The following is a 15,718-nucleotide window of genomic DNA, read 5'->3' on the forward strand; positions in this document are numbered from 1 at the left end:
GGTAATAAGAGAGTGTAAAACAGAGGTGTCAGGACCAGCACAAGGAGCCAGCAATGCTTACTCAGCAAAGGCTCAGACATTTCGATCTCCTTCCATTACGATGCAAGAAAAAATGGCTGATCCCCAGGTGTTAATGATGCCTACGACATGGGAGAGGTTGGGGGAAGGGACACAACGGGGAATCAGAGAGAGACGGATTTGGATTTGACAATGCAACGCATCCAGCTCATTCACAAAAAGCCATTCCTTGAAAGATCAACTCTTACACTGACATTCTTCTCATTTCTACACCAAACACACAGATCTGACACATAAGGTGGGGGATGAAACATCAAAGCTGTTTGAGAAAGCAAAGACTGGCGCAGATGCACGGAAGAGGAAGATGGGCTAAGAGAGTCTTTTCTGTGATGTTTTACAAAAAGAATTCTTTAAAATATGACCTTATGAGTCAACTATTAAAACTGAAGGACATGCGTGATTCAATCAAAGCTTGGGCAACACAAAGACAGCCGTCCAACATGTCCTCCCTCTATGAAGAATTTCAATTTCGTTGCACAACGAAAAACAATTTTAAAAGGAAATATCAAACCTACAAGCAATCAAATCTGAACAATCAGAGAAAATAGCTTCGATATAACAGAACTTCCTTACAATATGCAGTGCAAAAAATTCATAAAAATAATCACGAGAAAAATAAATAATGCAGTGCACTGCATTAGAGCTGTTTGGCTGGGATTCATTCACCTTCAGCCAGTGACACCCTCTGTGCCGCTCCAAGCTAATGGAAGCACACTGGCAGAACGAATGGCAGCAGAAATCAAGTCATTTACGCAAAGCATCCGTATGGCGCACTTGGACACACACACTCTCAGCTCTGCGCCATAGGAGAGCTCATTCTCCCTCCCCAAATAATCCATTTCCCCACCACAATGAATATTTGATACGGTTCACATAACGTGCTTTGGCGCGTTAAGCGACTGTGAGAGCAGATGCATGGTGGGGCACCAATGGGTGACAGGAAGCGACACTGGGGTATTCGCATTAGCATTGGCAGTTTTTTTGCAAAATAAAACAGAAATGAGGTCTCATATGGCAACTGTTTCATGTACAAAGCTTCAGACATTCTGTGCTGCACAACAAAGACTCTGCATGCAATCGTTGCACATTGTGTCGTAGGCTATAACTCACATCAAAATAACTTTCTTTATTTGGTCCGAGCATCTCCAACCACAACTGTGGCATGTTTCCTATAGATCTGGGTAGCAATCTAACCACGTAGCTTTCAAGGGAACTATAAAATCATAAGCTGACCCATTTCTTTTGATGTATGAGGGATGCTTCTGGCACAGTTTATGTTTTCATTGAGAAGAGAAAACCAAATCGTTCAATCTAAGCCCTTTCCGTTCCCGGCACCATAAAGCCGTCTGATTGGTCGGTCCAGGCCTGGCTGTTTATCTGTCTTGATGCAGTGACATCAAAGCGCTGACAGTCATTAGCACTCTGGGATTGGTACTGGGGAATTTCACGCTGTCGAAGTATATGAGAATGAGATGAGGGAGAAAATCTGACAGAGTTCAGAAAGATGGGACACCAACACAGGGCGAATGCCCTTATTAACCAGCCACATTGGCGATATCCAGCGACCAGCGCACAGTGATGTGGTGTAAATGTCACATTTTGGAGCTCTAGGGGAATTTATGAATTATTTATACAAGACAAACCATCGCAAATCCATCTTCGTCGCCTCATTATGAACACCGGCAGAATTGAGAGAATGTAATATAGTGGAATGTAACTCTAAACAAGCATTTGTTTTTAATTTTTCATGCATCTGTGTAGATAAAAGTCTATGTCGCCTTTAGAGACCATGAAATTAACATTTTGTTGCTTTTAATACTTTGAAGCCATCTACAGTATACAGTGTCTTGTAAAAGTAATCATACCCCTTTATTTTTTCACGTTTTGTTATGTTGCAGCCTTATGTTAAACTGCTTTAAATTACTTTTTTCTACAGTCCATACACCATTATGACAAAGCAATAACTGAATCGTAACAACATCACAAAAGTATAAAAAATAAAAAAACTGAAATAAGTACATTGCATAAGTATTCATACCCTTAACTCAGTACTTAGCTGAAGCACCTTTACAGCCTCAAGTCTTTTTGGGTATGATGCGACAAGCTTTGCTCATCAGCATTTGGCAATTATCTGCCATTCTTCTCCTCACCTCTTCACCTCTCAAGCTCTGTCAGGTTGGATGGGGGTAGACGCACATTTTCAGGTTTCTCCGTAAATATGTGACTGGGTTCAAGCCCAGACTGAAAAACTAAAACTAAAAAACTAAAGAAACATTCATAGAGTTGTCTATAAACCAATCTTGTTGTGCGTTTTGGCTTATTGTCCTGTTGGAAGGTGAACCTTTTGCCCAGTGTGAGGCTCTGAATGCTCTTTTGGTGCAATGAGCTTTTTTTGGAATTGAGGTTCATCCAACCACAGAATCTTGTTTCTCACAGTCTGAGGGTCTTTTAGGTTCTTTTTTGCTAATTTTGGAATTTGCTTTATGTGTCTTTACTGAGGAAAGGATTGAATCTTGACACACCACCATAAAGCCCAGATCGGGCGAGTGTTTCAGTGATGTTTGTTCATATGTAGGTCTCTCCTATCGCCGCATATGATCATGGAGCTCAACTAGAGTGACCAACTCATTCTTGGTCACCACTTTAACCATGGCCCTTCTTCACGAATTCCTCAGTTTGACCAGGATTTCAGCTCGGAAGAATCCTAGTTGTTTCAAACTAGTTCCATTAAGTGTAATGGAGACTACATGCTTTTGTAAACCTTCAATGCAGCCGAATTTTTCTGAATTCCTCTCTAGATGTGTGGATTGATCCAATCCTGTTTCTGAGCTTTACAAGCAGTTTCTTGACCTCAGGCCTTTTTTGCTCTGATAAGCATTTTCAGCTGTTAGACCTTTTATTGACATGTGTTTGCCTTTCCAAATCATGACCATTCAAATTAATTTGCCACAGGTTAACTTTACTCAAAGTGTAGCAACATCTACAAGCAATATGAATGCTTCTGAGCTAAATTTCAAATGTCCCAGATAAGGGTATGCATACTTATGCAGTGGAATCATTTAAGTATTACATTTTTCATACTTTTGCAAAGATGTTAAGACCTGTTTTTTGCTAGATTGATGTGGAAAAAAAGTATTCTAAAGCAGTTTAACCTAAGGCAGCAACATAACAAAATATAAAGAAGGGGTATGAATACTTTTGCAAAGCAATGTATGTAGTGTATGTTGATGACTTGAGATTTTGTCCATTAAATGTTCTCTAAAATGAGAATGTCTCTCCTCCTAATAACACCTGATCTGACTAACAAGGTGCTTATTTTCATAGCTTTGGCAAAAATGAAGCCTACTATCTATTAAAAAAGAGAGACAAGCAATCCCTGTGAAGCATAAAGTCGCAAGTTTCTAAGAAACAAATCCATCCCTATAGGGTGTTTTAACTTTAAACTGTCACTTCCTGCCAAAATATTGGTCCATAATCTATAATAAAGCCTCCTCCAGTAAAAAAGTCAATATCCTGTTGTCCTCTCACGTCAAAATCCACCCACATATGTGTTTAGAACAGGGCTAGATATGTGCATATTACTTCAGATTCAGACAAGACTACAGAAAGCAATATTATAGATAGAGGACTTTCGGATTATTGTTTTGCTTTAATCAGCTGTTTCTACTCTCATTCTGACGGCACCCATTCACTGCAGAGGATCTACTAGTAAGCAAGTGATGTAATGCCAAATTCCCAAATGTGACCTTGGACCATAAAACCAGTTATAAGGGTCCAAGTTTTTCATCTTTAATAAATTGCTATTATAGTTTATGGAGTGTAGATTGATGTGGAAAAAGTATTCTAAAGCAGGTTAACCTTAGGCAGCAACATAAGAAAATTTGAAAATAATGAAGGGGTATGAATACTTTCGCAAGGCACTGTATATAGTGTACGTTCACTTTTATATATGTATAGTTCTTCTCTTCTGGGAAAATCATCCAAAATACTGATGACTTGATATTTTTTAGACTCTTACATTTTTGTCCATTAAATATTCTCTAAAATGAGAATGTCTCTCCTCCTAATAACACATGAACTGACAAACAAGGTGCTTATTTTTATAGCTTTGGCAAAACTGAAGCCTACTAGCTATTAAAAAAAGAGAGAGAGGCAATCTCTTCAATAAAAATATTGTTTTTCAAAAAGATTCAACTGTGAAAATGGCTTGTCAAGCAATTTAACAGATATGTTTTGGGTGATACAATCACAGGTTGCCAGATGATACACATTGCTACGGTATTTACAGGCATTTTTTTACACGCATCAACACTTAAAATAAACTGGTGTAGAAACCATTTTCACTCAAAAAGTGGCAGTAAATTTTGCAATTCATTACAAGGAAATGACAGTAAAGATTTTTGTAAAACGAACTCTAATAATCTTCAGAAAACAGTGTGTTTACAGTGTGTTTTCTCTGATTTCATGACTTCCTTCATTAGTTTCATGTTGATAAAGCACAGCAATGTTTGGACACTATGTTCTGAAATAAACTTGAAGTTAATTCTTATTGCAAATGACAGTTTGAGTTATTTTTGTATTATACTTGCACTAAATTAACTTAAAATGTTAAAATAATCTACATTTTTTATGTATTCATTTAGCATGCATTTATGCAAAGCAGATTATCTGTCACCGCACATACTAAACAATTTATGAATATGCTTTTCCAGTTTTTTTCCAGTCAGAAACAAAATGTAAAACTTATTTTAACACAGTCAGAGACTCATTAGGACTGACTATCATTTACACTACAAATGCAGTGGTCACATGTATTTTTGACCACCTTTGAAAGTGGTTTGAGTGATCAAAAACACTTTGAAACACCAGGTGTAAATGGGATCTAAAACAGAGAAGACTCGTATTGACTCACCTGTATTCTGCACTGCATTCAGGTAGCTGTCATCACCATTTACCTGCAGGGAGGGAAAAAGAGGAAACGAGTTCAAATACAGAGAGCTGACAGAATTATGAATTGATTTGTTCAGAACACTAAAGTGTCTGTTTTTCTGGAAAAGTGAAGATTTATCTTCTTAGACGTGACACACATTTGAACAGCGGTACGTTCCGTTTCTGCCTACCCTTCTGCCTGCCTCAGAGGAAGCTGCGAGAGTCATTTCTGACAAGGAAGCATGATAATATCTGGTAATATTTTAACTGACATTTTATATCTGCGTTTTCTCGTACTGCACTGCGACTAAAGTGCAATTAGCAGATGAGTTAGTATTTTAATCTTTAAAACGGCTGTCTTACAATGAAAGAATATATCTAATATATAATATGCAGTCCCACAAACACTTTCAGTGCAAACAATGCTACAACAAAGTGCTTGAAATTCCTCGTTCTAATTCTCAAATTGTAATATTTAGACAAAAAAAATCAAGCTACTAATACATTAATCAAATCTGGCACTGGGTTTTCAAAGCATTCAGCTAAAATTTGGGCAGCTGTCAAGGCTGAGTACACCCTAGAAATCTGAGGATTGCTGATAGAGCGTCATTGTGGCAGCAGTAAGGAACTAAAGCTGCTTCTGTGACTTGAAATGCAATGAGCGATTTCAGTGAGGCAGGAAAGTGGCTGTAAAGGGTTTTGCAGTCTGAGTTTTTCAGAACCAATTGGACTCTGTTCTCCCAACCGATTTTGCACTGAGCATCAAAAACCGTAAGGCTTGTAACATGTCACTGACCCATAGGAATATTTAAACATTTCTTTTATAGTTTATCAGTTCTTCAAAAATGAAATAGCTCACATAAAAAAAAACACCCACCCTCTTGTCTTTCAAAACTAGTATGATTTTCTTTCTTCTGTGGAATCAAAGGGAGTTATTTCTAGCAGAAAGCCCAAAATGCTTTTCCATACAATGACAGGGAGTTTTGATGGTTGTCAAGCAATTCTTTCAATATAAGACTTTCAGAGACTTAAATTCCAGTCCATTTCTCACAGAAAGTCATCATAAGGCTTCAGAAGACTTATACAAATATATATAGCATCTATAGAGTCATATATTGAAGACTTTTTGAGTTTGACAGCCTTTCTTTGCATGCAAGAGAGCAAAACAGTCACTATGTTAAACATTTGTGTTCCACAAAAGAACAAAAAAGTGAAAAGCTGCATATTTGTAAGAAACCTTAAACTGTCACTTCTTGCTAAAATAATGCCTCCTCCAGTGGAAAAAGTCAATATCCTGTTGTCCTCTCACATCAAAATCCACCCACATATGTGTTTAGAACAGTTCTGAACTGTTTTCGCTTGTAAACAATGCTAGATACGCACATATTAATTCTGATTCAGACAAGACTGCAGAAAGCAATATTATGGATAGAGGACTTTTGGATTATTGTTTTGCTCTTATCAGCTGTTTGGACTCTCATTCTAACGGCACCCATTCACTGCAAGGATCCATTGGTGGGCGAGTGATGTAATGCTAAATGTCTACAAATGTGACCCTGGACCACAAAACCAGTCATAAAGGTCCATTTTTTGAAATAGGACAATATTTGGCCACAACTGTTAAAAAAAATCAGAAATCTAAAGGTGCAAAACAATCAAAATATTGAGAAAATTGCCTTTAAAGTTGTCCAAATGTTCTTAGCTATGCATGCTACTAATCAAAAATTATTTTTTGATATATTTACCATAGGAAATTTACAAATTATCTTCATGGAACATGATCTCTACTTAATATCCTAATCATTTTTGGCATAAAAGAAAAATCGATAATTTTGACCCATACAATGTATTTTTTAAGACAAGGTCACAAATCTGTTTTGATGAAGAAACAAACTTATCTACATCTTGGATGACCTGAGGGTGACAAAACTTTCAGCAAATTTTCATATTCAGACACTAAAGGAACTATTCCATCTAAGGCCCCTTTGTTTTACCCTGCACAGTCATTTTTCAAACACGTCTGTAGATGAAAACATGCTATTGATTTACTTCATTCATTTATGACCAATAAACTGATCTGGGATTCAGCTTCACCAGCCAGGCTAATTGCATTACAGGTAACAAGCTCCAGTTATGTGCCCCAATATTTGTGCTCATATCAACACACTCAGGTCAGTTACGGCCATAATTGCATCTGTCATTCTCATTCACCAGCAGCAACTGAGGCCACTCTGGTGCTGCGCCGCTGTCCTTGATTATGTTCCTCACCATATAGCAAAATATACATCAAAACAGCATCTTTGTTTTTGACTCCTATTTGGCTTTTCATTTCAAATATCACCTATATAAGAAACAGCTTGTGGTAATGGAGTATAGCACAGATGAGAGAACATATGACCAGGTGTGTCTTACTGACAGCTGCAAACACAAGAAGGCACATAACAACCTTGATGTCTAGCCTATAGCACATATCCGGAGCGCTGCTGTTTTGTATCCCATGAGTCCCATGATTTTAAAATGCTTGCAGATATATAAAATCAATCCGGTGTATGACACTATCTCAGGAGCGAAGCCCTTCAACAGATTTGTTGGTGCTGTAAAATTTTGATAATCAAGAGGAGCATAAAGTCTCTAATGGAGCACGGCAGGCATATTACTCATTAATTCCTTCCCATAGTGCTGTTGTTTCACCGCCCAAACAGATGTTAAGATACTCCAGCTCTGTAGTGGATGTGAACTGAGATGAAGGTACAATTATCTAGCTGCTGAATAACACTAACGCCTCTGTAAATTTCTTTATGATATGCTAAAAGAACCAAGCCATTTAGGAGCGGTTTAGCTAGTTCGAATCATTTCCCTTGAATCTTTCACAAGTGCATGTTTCTTTGTCTTCTGTGCTGAACTGAGTTTGGTGACTCCTGTGTGTAGATCTGCTCTATTACCCAAGAAATTAGCCATTCTTTTCAAACAATCCTAATAGTGAATTCTTCTCCACATCCCCTGAAATACCATTATGCGTGTGGGTCAATAATTATGTTCTAGCACGCTCATCAAACTCATTAGTCTTACAGGAGAATATGGGTCAATGTGTTGTATTTATGTATCCTTGTGCTTCTGAGCTTTGTGCATTCACAATGGAAACAGAAAACAAAAAAGAAGGTTATTAAATGATAACTGATTTTAAACTGAATTTACTAATTCTCCATGTCTAACGTGTATCATTTAAGCGACATTTCCTCCCTACAGCATGTCAGATCCTCTATTAGAGGGAGGTGGCTTTGCTTGAATCCATTAAACAGCATGTGAGTGTTTTATTGCACAATGACAGATATAAGATGCTAAACTAAATTTGGCCAAAAGGCGCACTTTGAAACCATGCTGCATTAATGTTAGTAGCTCAAAGCAATACAAAGGGTATTAGCAAATGTAATAAAGCCATTTAGGTGTATTCCGCGCTATTATTGAACAGCCCTAAAGGCGCATCTTACCTTCAGCAAGACTGCAAACACACCGAGCAGGGCGAGCATCCTCCACACTCTTGTATCCATCCCTATCTCCGGCTATGGGTCAGTGTCATTGTCCGTGATTAAGAAGCCACCTCCGGAGCAGGGTGTATTCGCGAATGAGCGCTGTTCAAACGGATTGAATGGCAGAATTGCGCGGATGCCGTTTAAGAGCCTTGGTTTCCAGGGTGAGTGATGCGATGCTCCGTGACCCGCCGTAGGTTGATAGATGATGTCTAATCGGTGTTGTGGAGTAGTGTCACGGACGCACACACCTCTCGTAGCGACCCACGCGTAGCGCTACGTCTCCAAGCGCTCACGCACCCCGTGCGCGCCGCACTGATGAACCAGCAGCCAACAAACTGGGCGTCACTGCTGCCTTAGTGCAGTCCTGGCAATAATAATAATACATTTACAATAACATATAACAATGTGTGAAACATGTGCCAAATGAACAATTAAAATACCACTATATAATAATACTTAAAATATTAAGTGAAATATACCTACAACTATAAATAAATATTTTGCCCAACTCTTCGACCTGTTTTAAGGGGCGGGTCCTTTAAAGGGATAGCTCACCCAAAAATATAAAATTTAATGTTTATCTGCTTACCCCCAGGGCATCCAAGATGTAGGTGACTTTGTGACAGCTTTGAGAGTCCAAAAAAAAAAATACATAGACAAAACCAAATTAAAACTTGCTGCTCGTGATGATATATTGCGGTCTTAAGACATGAAACAATCGGCCTGTGCAAGAAACTGAACAATATTTATATTATTTTTTACCTCTGATCTACTGCAATAAGCTTCAAAGCGAATATTCTTTCACTTCATTTGTCCTATTTATTACGACAGACTTAAGCTTGTGGACTGCATCTGTGCAAAGCGAACGTGCATCTGTATACATTATCAGCGAATTCAAGTGGGCGGGGCCTATGCTGAGAAGATGAGAATTCGTTGATGCTTTGCTCTGGAAGCAGGGTTTTTGCAAATCACTTTGCACCTCAGATCCAAACAAGCCACTTTTGGAACTTGATTAAATAAATTATTTGTTTATAATGAGGAGGATGTTTTAGGCTATGAAACTTGCATGATGTTTTAATGATACAAATACCTCTTCAATGTAAAAATGTCAAGGCAAATTTTGATTTCTCATGTCATGACCCCTTTAAATTAAATCTATTACGCTACACGAAAAATAAATAAAAGTGTTGACAGCTGCATTTAATTATTCTTTTTACACGTTTTTACAGCGTTGCACATTTTAATCAATCACAAATGATTCTGTTGAGTTTAAGAATTCAGTGGCCAATCAGAGGCGTTCAGATCAGTCATCAGTGAAACACCAGAGTTTTGTTTAGTGGGCACACTCGCTAAATGAATTCTGCTCTCTTGCAAATTCTCTCATCATAAACAACAAAATGCAGATGTATGTACAAAGTGAGAGATTATTTTCACAGTGTAGACAGCTTCACTGATTATAACCATAGTTTTTTTTGTTTTGAAAGTTAAACTCACGTCAGATTGAAGTGATAATGTTCTTTGCTCGCTTTCTGTATATAATTTATTCATTGTTTGAATAACCGTGGAAATCAAAACCTTATATTTAGCAACTTAAATTAAATTGTGATATGGTTAAATACAAAAACTTATAGATCGATTACAAAGCTATACAGGTATACAAGGGCAGGCTTTAAGATGGTTCAGATCATACCTGTCCGATCGCTACCACTTTGTTTATTTAAATGGGGGGAGTCATCGCAGCTAACACCAGTAAAGTATGGAGTGCCACAAGGATCTGTCCTAGGTCCTCTACTATTTTCAATTTACATGTTACCCCTTGGTAATATTATTAGGAAATATGGGATTAGTTTCCATTTTTATGCTGATGATACTCAACTATGTATTTCAACAAGACCAGATGAAACTTCTAACTTAGTAAAATTATCAGAATGTGTTAAAAATGTGAAAGACTGGATGACCAATAATTTTCTACTATTAAATTCAGATAAGACCGAGATATTACTTATTGGACCAAAAAACAGTACACAGAATCTCTTAAACTGCAACTTGCAACTAGACGGATGTACTGTTATTTCCTCTACAGTCAAAAATCTGGGTGTTATATTAGACAGCAACCTGTCTTTTGAAAATCATATTTCTCATGTTACAAAAACAGCATTCTTCCATCTTAGAAACACTGCTAAGCTACGGAACATGTTACCTGTTTCTGATACAGAAAAGTTAGTTCATGCATTCATGACGTCTAGACTGGACTATTGTAATGCACTACTAGGTGGCTGTCCTGCTTCTTCAATAAATAAGCTACAGGTAGTCCAAAATGCAGCTGCTAGAGTCCTTACCAGGTCAAGAAAATATGATCATATTACCCCAATTTTATGGTCTCTACACTGGCTACCTATTAGGTTCCGTATCACTTACAAAATATTACTTCTGACCTATAAGGCCCTTAATGGTTTAGCTCCTGCATACCTAACTAGTCTCCTTCCACGCTACAATCCCTCACGCTCCCTAAGGTCGCAAAACTCTGAACTTTTAGTAGTACCCAGGATAGCAAAGTCTACTAAAGGAGGGAGAGCCTTTTCACATTTGGCGCCTTCCTGATAACGTTCGGGGTTCAGACACACTCTGTATATTTAAATCTAGATTAAAGACTCATCTCTTTAGCCAAGCATTCACATAATGTATCTCATAACGTTGTACTTCAGTTACATCTGATCAAATGCACATCAACATTTTTCAGCTTGGGCAAAACACACAATTTTTGCTTGGTTGGAACAGCAGCTACGCTAATTATTTCTCTATTTGTTTCTCTGTTTCTGCCACGGAAACAGAGAAACAACATACAGCACTACACAATTTTTCTACAAGTTTGATTGCAACACATAATCATTACTATTAGTGTTCATCATCCGTTTTTGATTACACCATTATTTTTATTTATTTATTTATTTTTTAATATTTATACCATATGTACATCGACTTAACATACAGTAGTCACCACTAATAAGCTACTAAATATATTGTAGTAGCCTACATTTTTTGTACAGCTGCTTTGCAACGATTTGTATTGTGAAAAGCGCTATACAAATAAACTTGAATTGAATTGAATTGAAATTCAGCCCAATTAAAATATTTATTAGCCTACACCTTGGTACTTGCCAAAAAAGACTTTTTTTATGGTTTATGATGGTTGTATTAGGCTACTTTTAGCCTTACCCTGGAGTTGGTTCACCCTCCGCCTAAGCTTCCACTGAACACTGGAGCAGCAAAATAGCACTATGAGGAACTAAAATAACGAAATTATTCACTGATTGGTATAGAGTGTTTTCACGACACATCGTTTTGCTGATTATTGCTGAAAAAGGTCAATTATTGTCATGTTTTGGGCTGTACTAATTGGTCAGACCAGGAAAAACATCTGGAGTACCATAGACTGCCAAACGTTATAACAAATCAAGGAGAAGAGTGCAAAAAACTGTCTGAGGAACAAAAGGCGTTTGTGTTTGGCCAAACTGAAGTTCTGAAGTTCTCTTCTCTTAACTTCTCTCATAAATGGTCCATGGAGACCAAGGCTGGATGCTAAGACTTTCAAAGAAAATAACAGCTTAGAATACAGCACATATGTCATTTGATGAAAAAACTTGCTGTTTACACTTACAGAATATTTAAATAACTAGCCACTTCAGGTAAGCATGATGAGTTTTAGATCTTCCAGGATTTTATGCAAGAAATATTTAGTCCTAAAGCTTGTCTAACCACTTTGAGATAACCTCTACTGTTAAAAGTCATGAACTGAATAAAAACCTCTTTTATGAATAATCTACTTTGTTATTTAAGAGATTATTTCAAAAGCCTCTTCTTGCCGTTTTTTGTATTACTGTGCATTTGACCTCTAAATGTGCATAAATATAAAAAAGTGATTCTTCTCAGCAAATGTTTGTTTTACACGCAACAGCGGAGAGGTGAATACGAGGTCTGAATCATCACAAAAGAAAAAAAAGTCCTGGAGGGATTTTGTATAAAACCAGCAGTGGAACATTATAAACTGCAGAAAAGATCTTGAGGGGAGAAAAATAAGAAAATGAAATCTTTGTGTGGGTGTTACACGGAAAGAACACAATATGTTTCTTAAAAATTATCATGATTAACACACTAAGTAGTCGAAAAACACACCTATGGATATTTTCAGAGAAAAACAGCAATTTAGAAAGTTACATCTGAGCAGTGTTTCACATGGAAATCAAGATTCTTCCATACACATCCATCTATTCTATAGCACCTATTAATTCTAAGGCATTTATGGGATTGCATGAGTTGAATTACTTTCAATAAAAACAAATAGAGCAGAGCATAATAGATTTAGCTGCTTCATGTTTGCTCATAATAATAAAGCTACAGCTGGGAAGCCCAGCATGAGTGACCTTCTGCTGGTGGCATGCAAAGTCACCCACAGAGTCTTCGCACCCACACAAGCATGCATACATTACCCTCTCAATCCTCCCTTTCTCCCACTACACTCATGACCTGATCATTGGCACTGACGTGTTTTACAGTCGTGTTATATCTCTGCACCGCAGAGACACCTGCTCCATGATGATCTGTGGTTGTAATGGGGGAAACAAGAATTTTACTGGTGCACCGCTTTGATGGATGCGGTGTTGTCATGGCAACACAATGGTTAAACTGCCAGCAGTACCTCCAACTCTAACAGCACATTTAAGGATTTTTAAGAGACAATTGTCTTTGTGCTCTCTGTAAAATTGGGTCATGAAAGGCGGGGGGAAAAAAGAGAGAGTCAAAACCTGAAAGCGCCATTGTCTAGAAATGACACTAAAAAGGGCAATTTTTTAAAGAGATGTATGTTTTATCTTGGCAACAAATACATCAGTGAGTCATAATGCTTTCTTTTTTTATACAGCCACGCAAAAATCTACACACACACACACACACACACACACACACACACACACACACACACATTTGTGGGTTCTGTGTGTCTATCATAACTGTCTTCACCCAGAGGCATCAGCTCTCAGTTCCATTAACCCTTTTTAAAGCAGCCAATCCCCACCCAGTTGGTATGGAAACAGATAAGAGAAAAGAAAGAAGTCACACTCTTTTTTCTTCTCCATATAATATTAATATATATTAAGCAATAGCTTTGAAAATATGAACAACCATTGGCCCTAATGTTGTGTATCATTTCTTCAATGGAGGACAAAAGGAAATATTGAAGAATATTTTCCGTACAATGAAAGTGAATTGTGACCAACGGCTGTCATGCACCAATGCAAAAATGACAAAAATTTAAATAAAATATGATGCAAGTGCTATATATTTAATTAAGTCTTGTCATTTTTGAGGTTGAAAGGTCACCATTCACTTTCATTGTGAAGGTACTGTAAATAGCAGCATTAATATTTCATTTTATGTTTAATGTTAAATAATATACGTACAGTCAACCCAAAATTTATTCAGATACCTTCAACATTTCTCACATTATCACAGGTAATTAGCTATAGTTAGAAAATGGTAATAAAATATGACAAGAACACAAGAGATAAACTGTGTCAGAACAAATTCATCTTGTCATGTCAGATAACTTTGATAAAAGGTATGTAACAAAACATGGTCGGGTGAAAGTGTCAAATCAAATTTTTGGTCTCAAATTTGTATCAATTTTACTTGTAGTCCACTGTATGATGAATTTTTGGGTATAATATGTCACAGTTTACTTTATTTTGCTATCTTTACTTGCATAAATTAACTATAGTGTCCTGAACCCACTAGTAAAATCATATCAAAAATTATATCTGGTGTCTGAATAGTTTTGGTTTGACTGTAGGTTTGGAAAAACATAAGGTTGGTAACAATTTAGGTTCCATTTGTTAACATTATATAACATGAACTAACCATGACAATACTCCTAAAGCATTTATTCATAGTTTATGTCTTAGTCAATACACTATTAAAATGAAAAGTTGTATATGTTAATGTAATTTAACGGATCTGAGCTAACATGAACTGACGATGAACAATGACAAGTTGTAATTGTATTAACTAGTGTTAGCAAAGATTAAATACTGCAGCTGCTCATTGTCAGTTAAAGTGTTACTGGTTGAATAAAAGATGACAGAATTAGCATTTATTTGATGAATTATTCCTTTAAAGACTAGGAGTCATTTCAGGCAATGCAAACAAGGGACAAATCACACCACAGATCAGAACATGAAGGTGAGATATTAGTGTTAGATATATGTTAGGTCTGAAATGATTTGTATGCTTCATTTCTTTCGCATTTGGAGCTTTTTTTAGACATAATTAAACGCTGTTATATTTATTGTCAAAGTTAGCATTCAGCATACAGATGCAGTCAAACCAAAAGTTATTCAGGCAGCAGATATAATGTTTGATATATGTTTTTACTAGTGGGTGCAGGACACTATAGTTCATTTTTGTAAGTGGGATAGCAAAACAAAGTAAACTGTGACACATTAGAGCCAATAATTCTTCATACAGTGGACTACCAGTAAAATTGATAAAGATTTGAGACCAAAAATTATTCAGACACTTTAGACCTGACCATGTTTTGCTTAAGTGTTTTTTAATTGCTATTGTGAGCTTTTTACACAACAGACTGAACAAAATTAAGCATTGCTTGGTAATTGGTCAAAGTATTGATAGTTGAGTAAATATTTTCTTAATTTCTGGTTGATTGTAATCCATTACATAACTTTCCATCAAAGCTAACATTATCAAGATTAATTTCTGTGTTTTGACACAGTTTTTGTTATATTTTATTACCATTTTCTAAACTATAGCGAATAAACTGTGATAATGTGAGAAACTGTAATGGTGTCTGGACAAATTTCGGTTTGATTGTAAATAAAGAAGGCAAACCTTGTGTGTTAAATTTCATTTCAAATTTCCAACATGATACAGACTTCCTTATTCATTTAAATATTTAGAATCGAATGCTAAAATACTCAGACTTCCTTGCTTCCTCTATCCATATCCCTCCTCAGAGTTTGGCAGCGGGACAACAGCAGAACGTTTAGCGTTGGCCGCCGCAGGCACTCTGGGTGCTGTTGTAAGATAGCGTTTGAAGCGGTGCATGCTGTCGAAGATGCGAGCAGCCTTATTGAGGCTTCTGTTAATGGAGGATCTCAACAACATTTGCT

The 15,718-nt window shown here is 36.9% G+C and overlaps 1 protein-coding gene across 1 annotated transcript in view; it reads right to left on the bottom strand.

Moving 5' to 3' along the window:
• LOC141297369 (neurotrypsin) overlaps positions 1 to 8,872 on the bottom strand; it is a 51,133-nt gene extending 42,261 nt beyond the window's left edge. The window contains exons 1-2 of the mRNA XM_073827790.1: positions 8,496 to 8,872; positions 4,991 to 5,033 (exon numbers count right to left, since the gene is read on the bottom strand). Of these exons, the coding sequence (XP_073683891.1) occupies positions 4,991 to 5,033; positions 8,496 to 8,555 (103 nt within the window). The 5' untranslated portion in view covers positions 8,556 to 8,872. The remainder of the gene's footprint in view (positions 1 to 4,990; positions 5,034 to 8,495) is intronic.
• Positions 8,873 to 15,718: the final 6,846 nt, after the last annotated feature.

Source organism: Garra rufa, chromosome 22 (assembly GCF_049309525.1).
Source record: "Garra rufa chromosome 22, GarRuf1.0, whole genome shotgun sequence".
Classification (NCBI taxonomy): domain Eukaryota; kingdom Metazoa; phylum Chordata; class Actinopteri; order Cypriniformes; family Cyprinidae; genus Garra; species Garra rufa.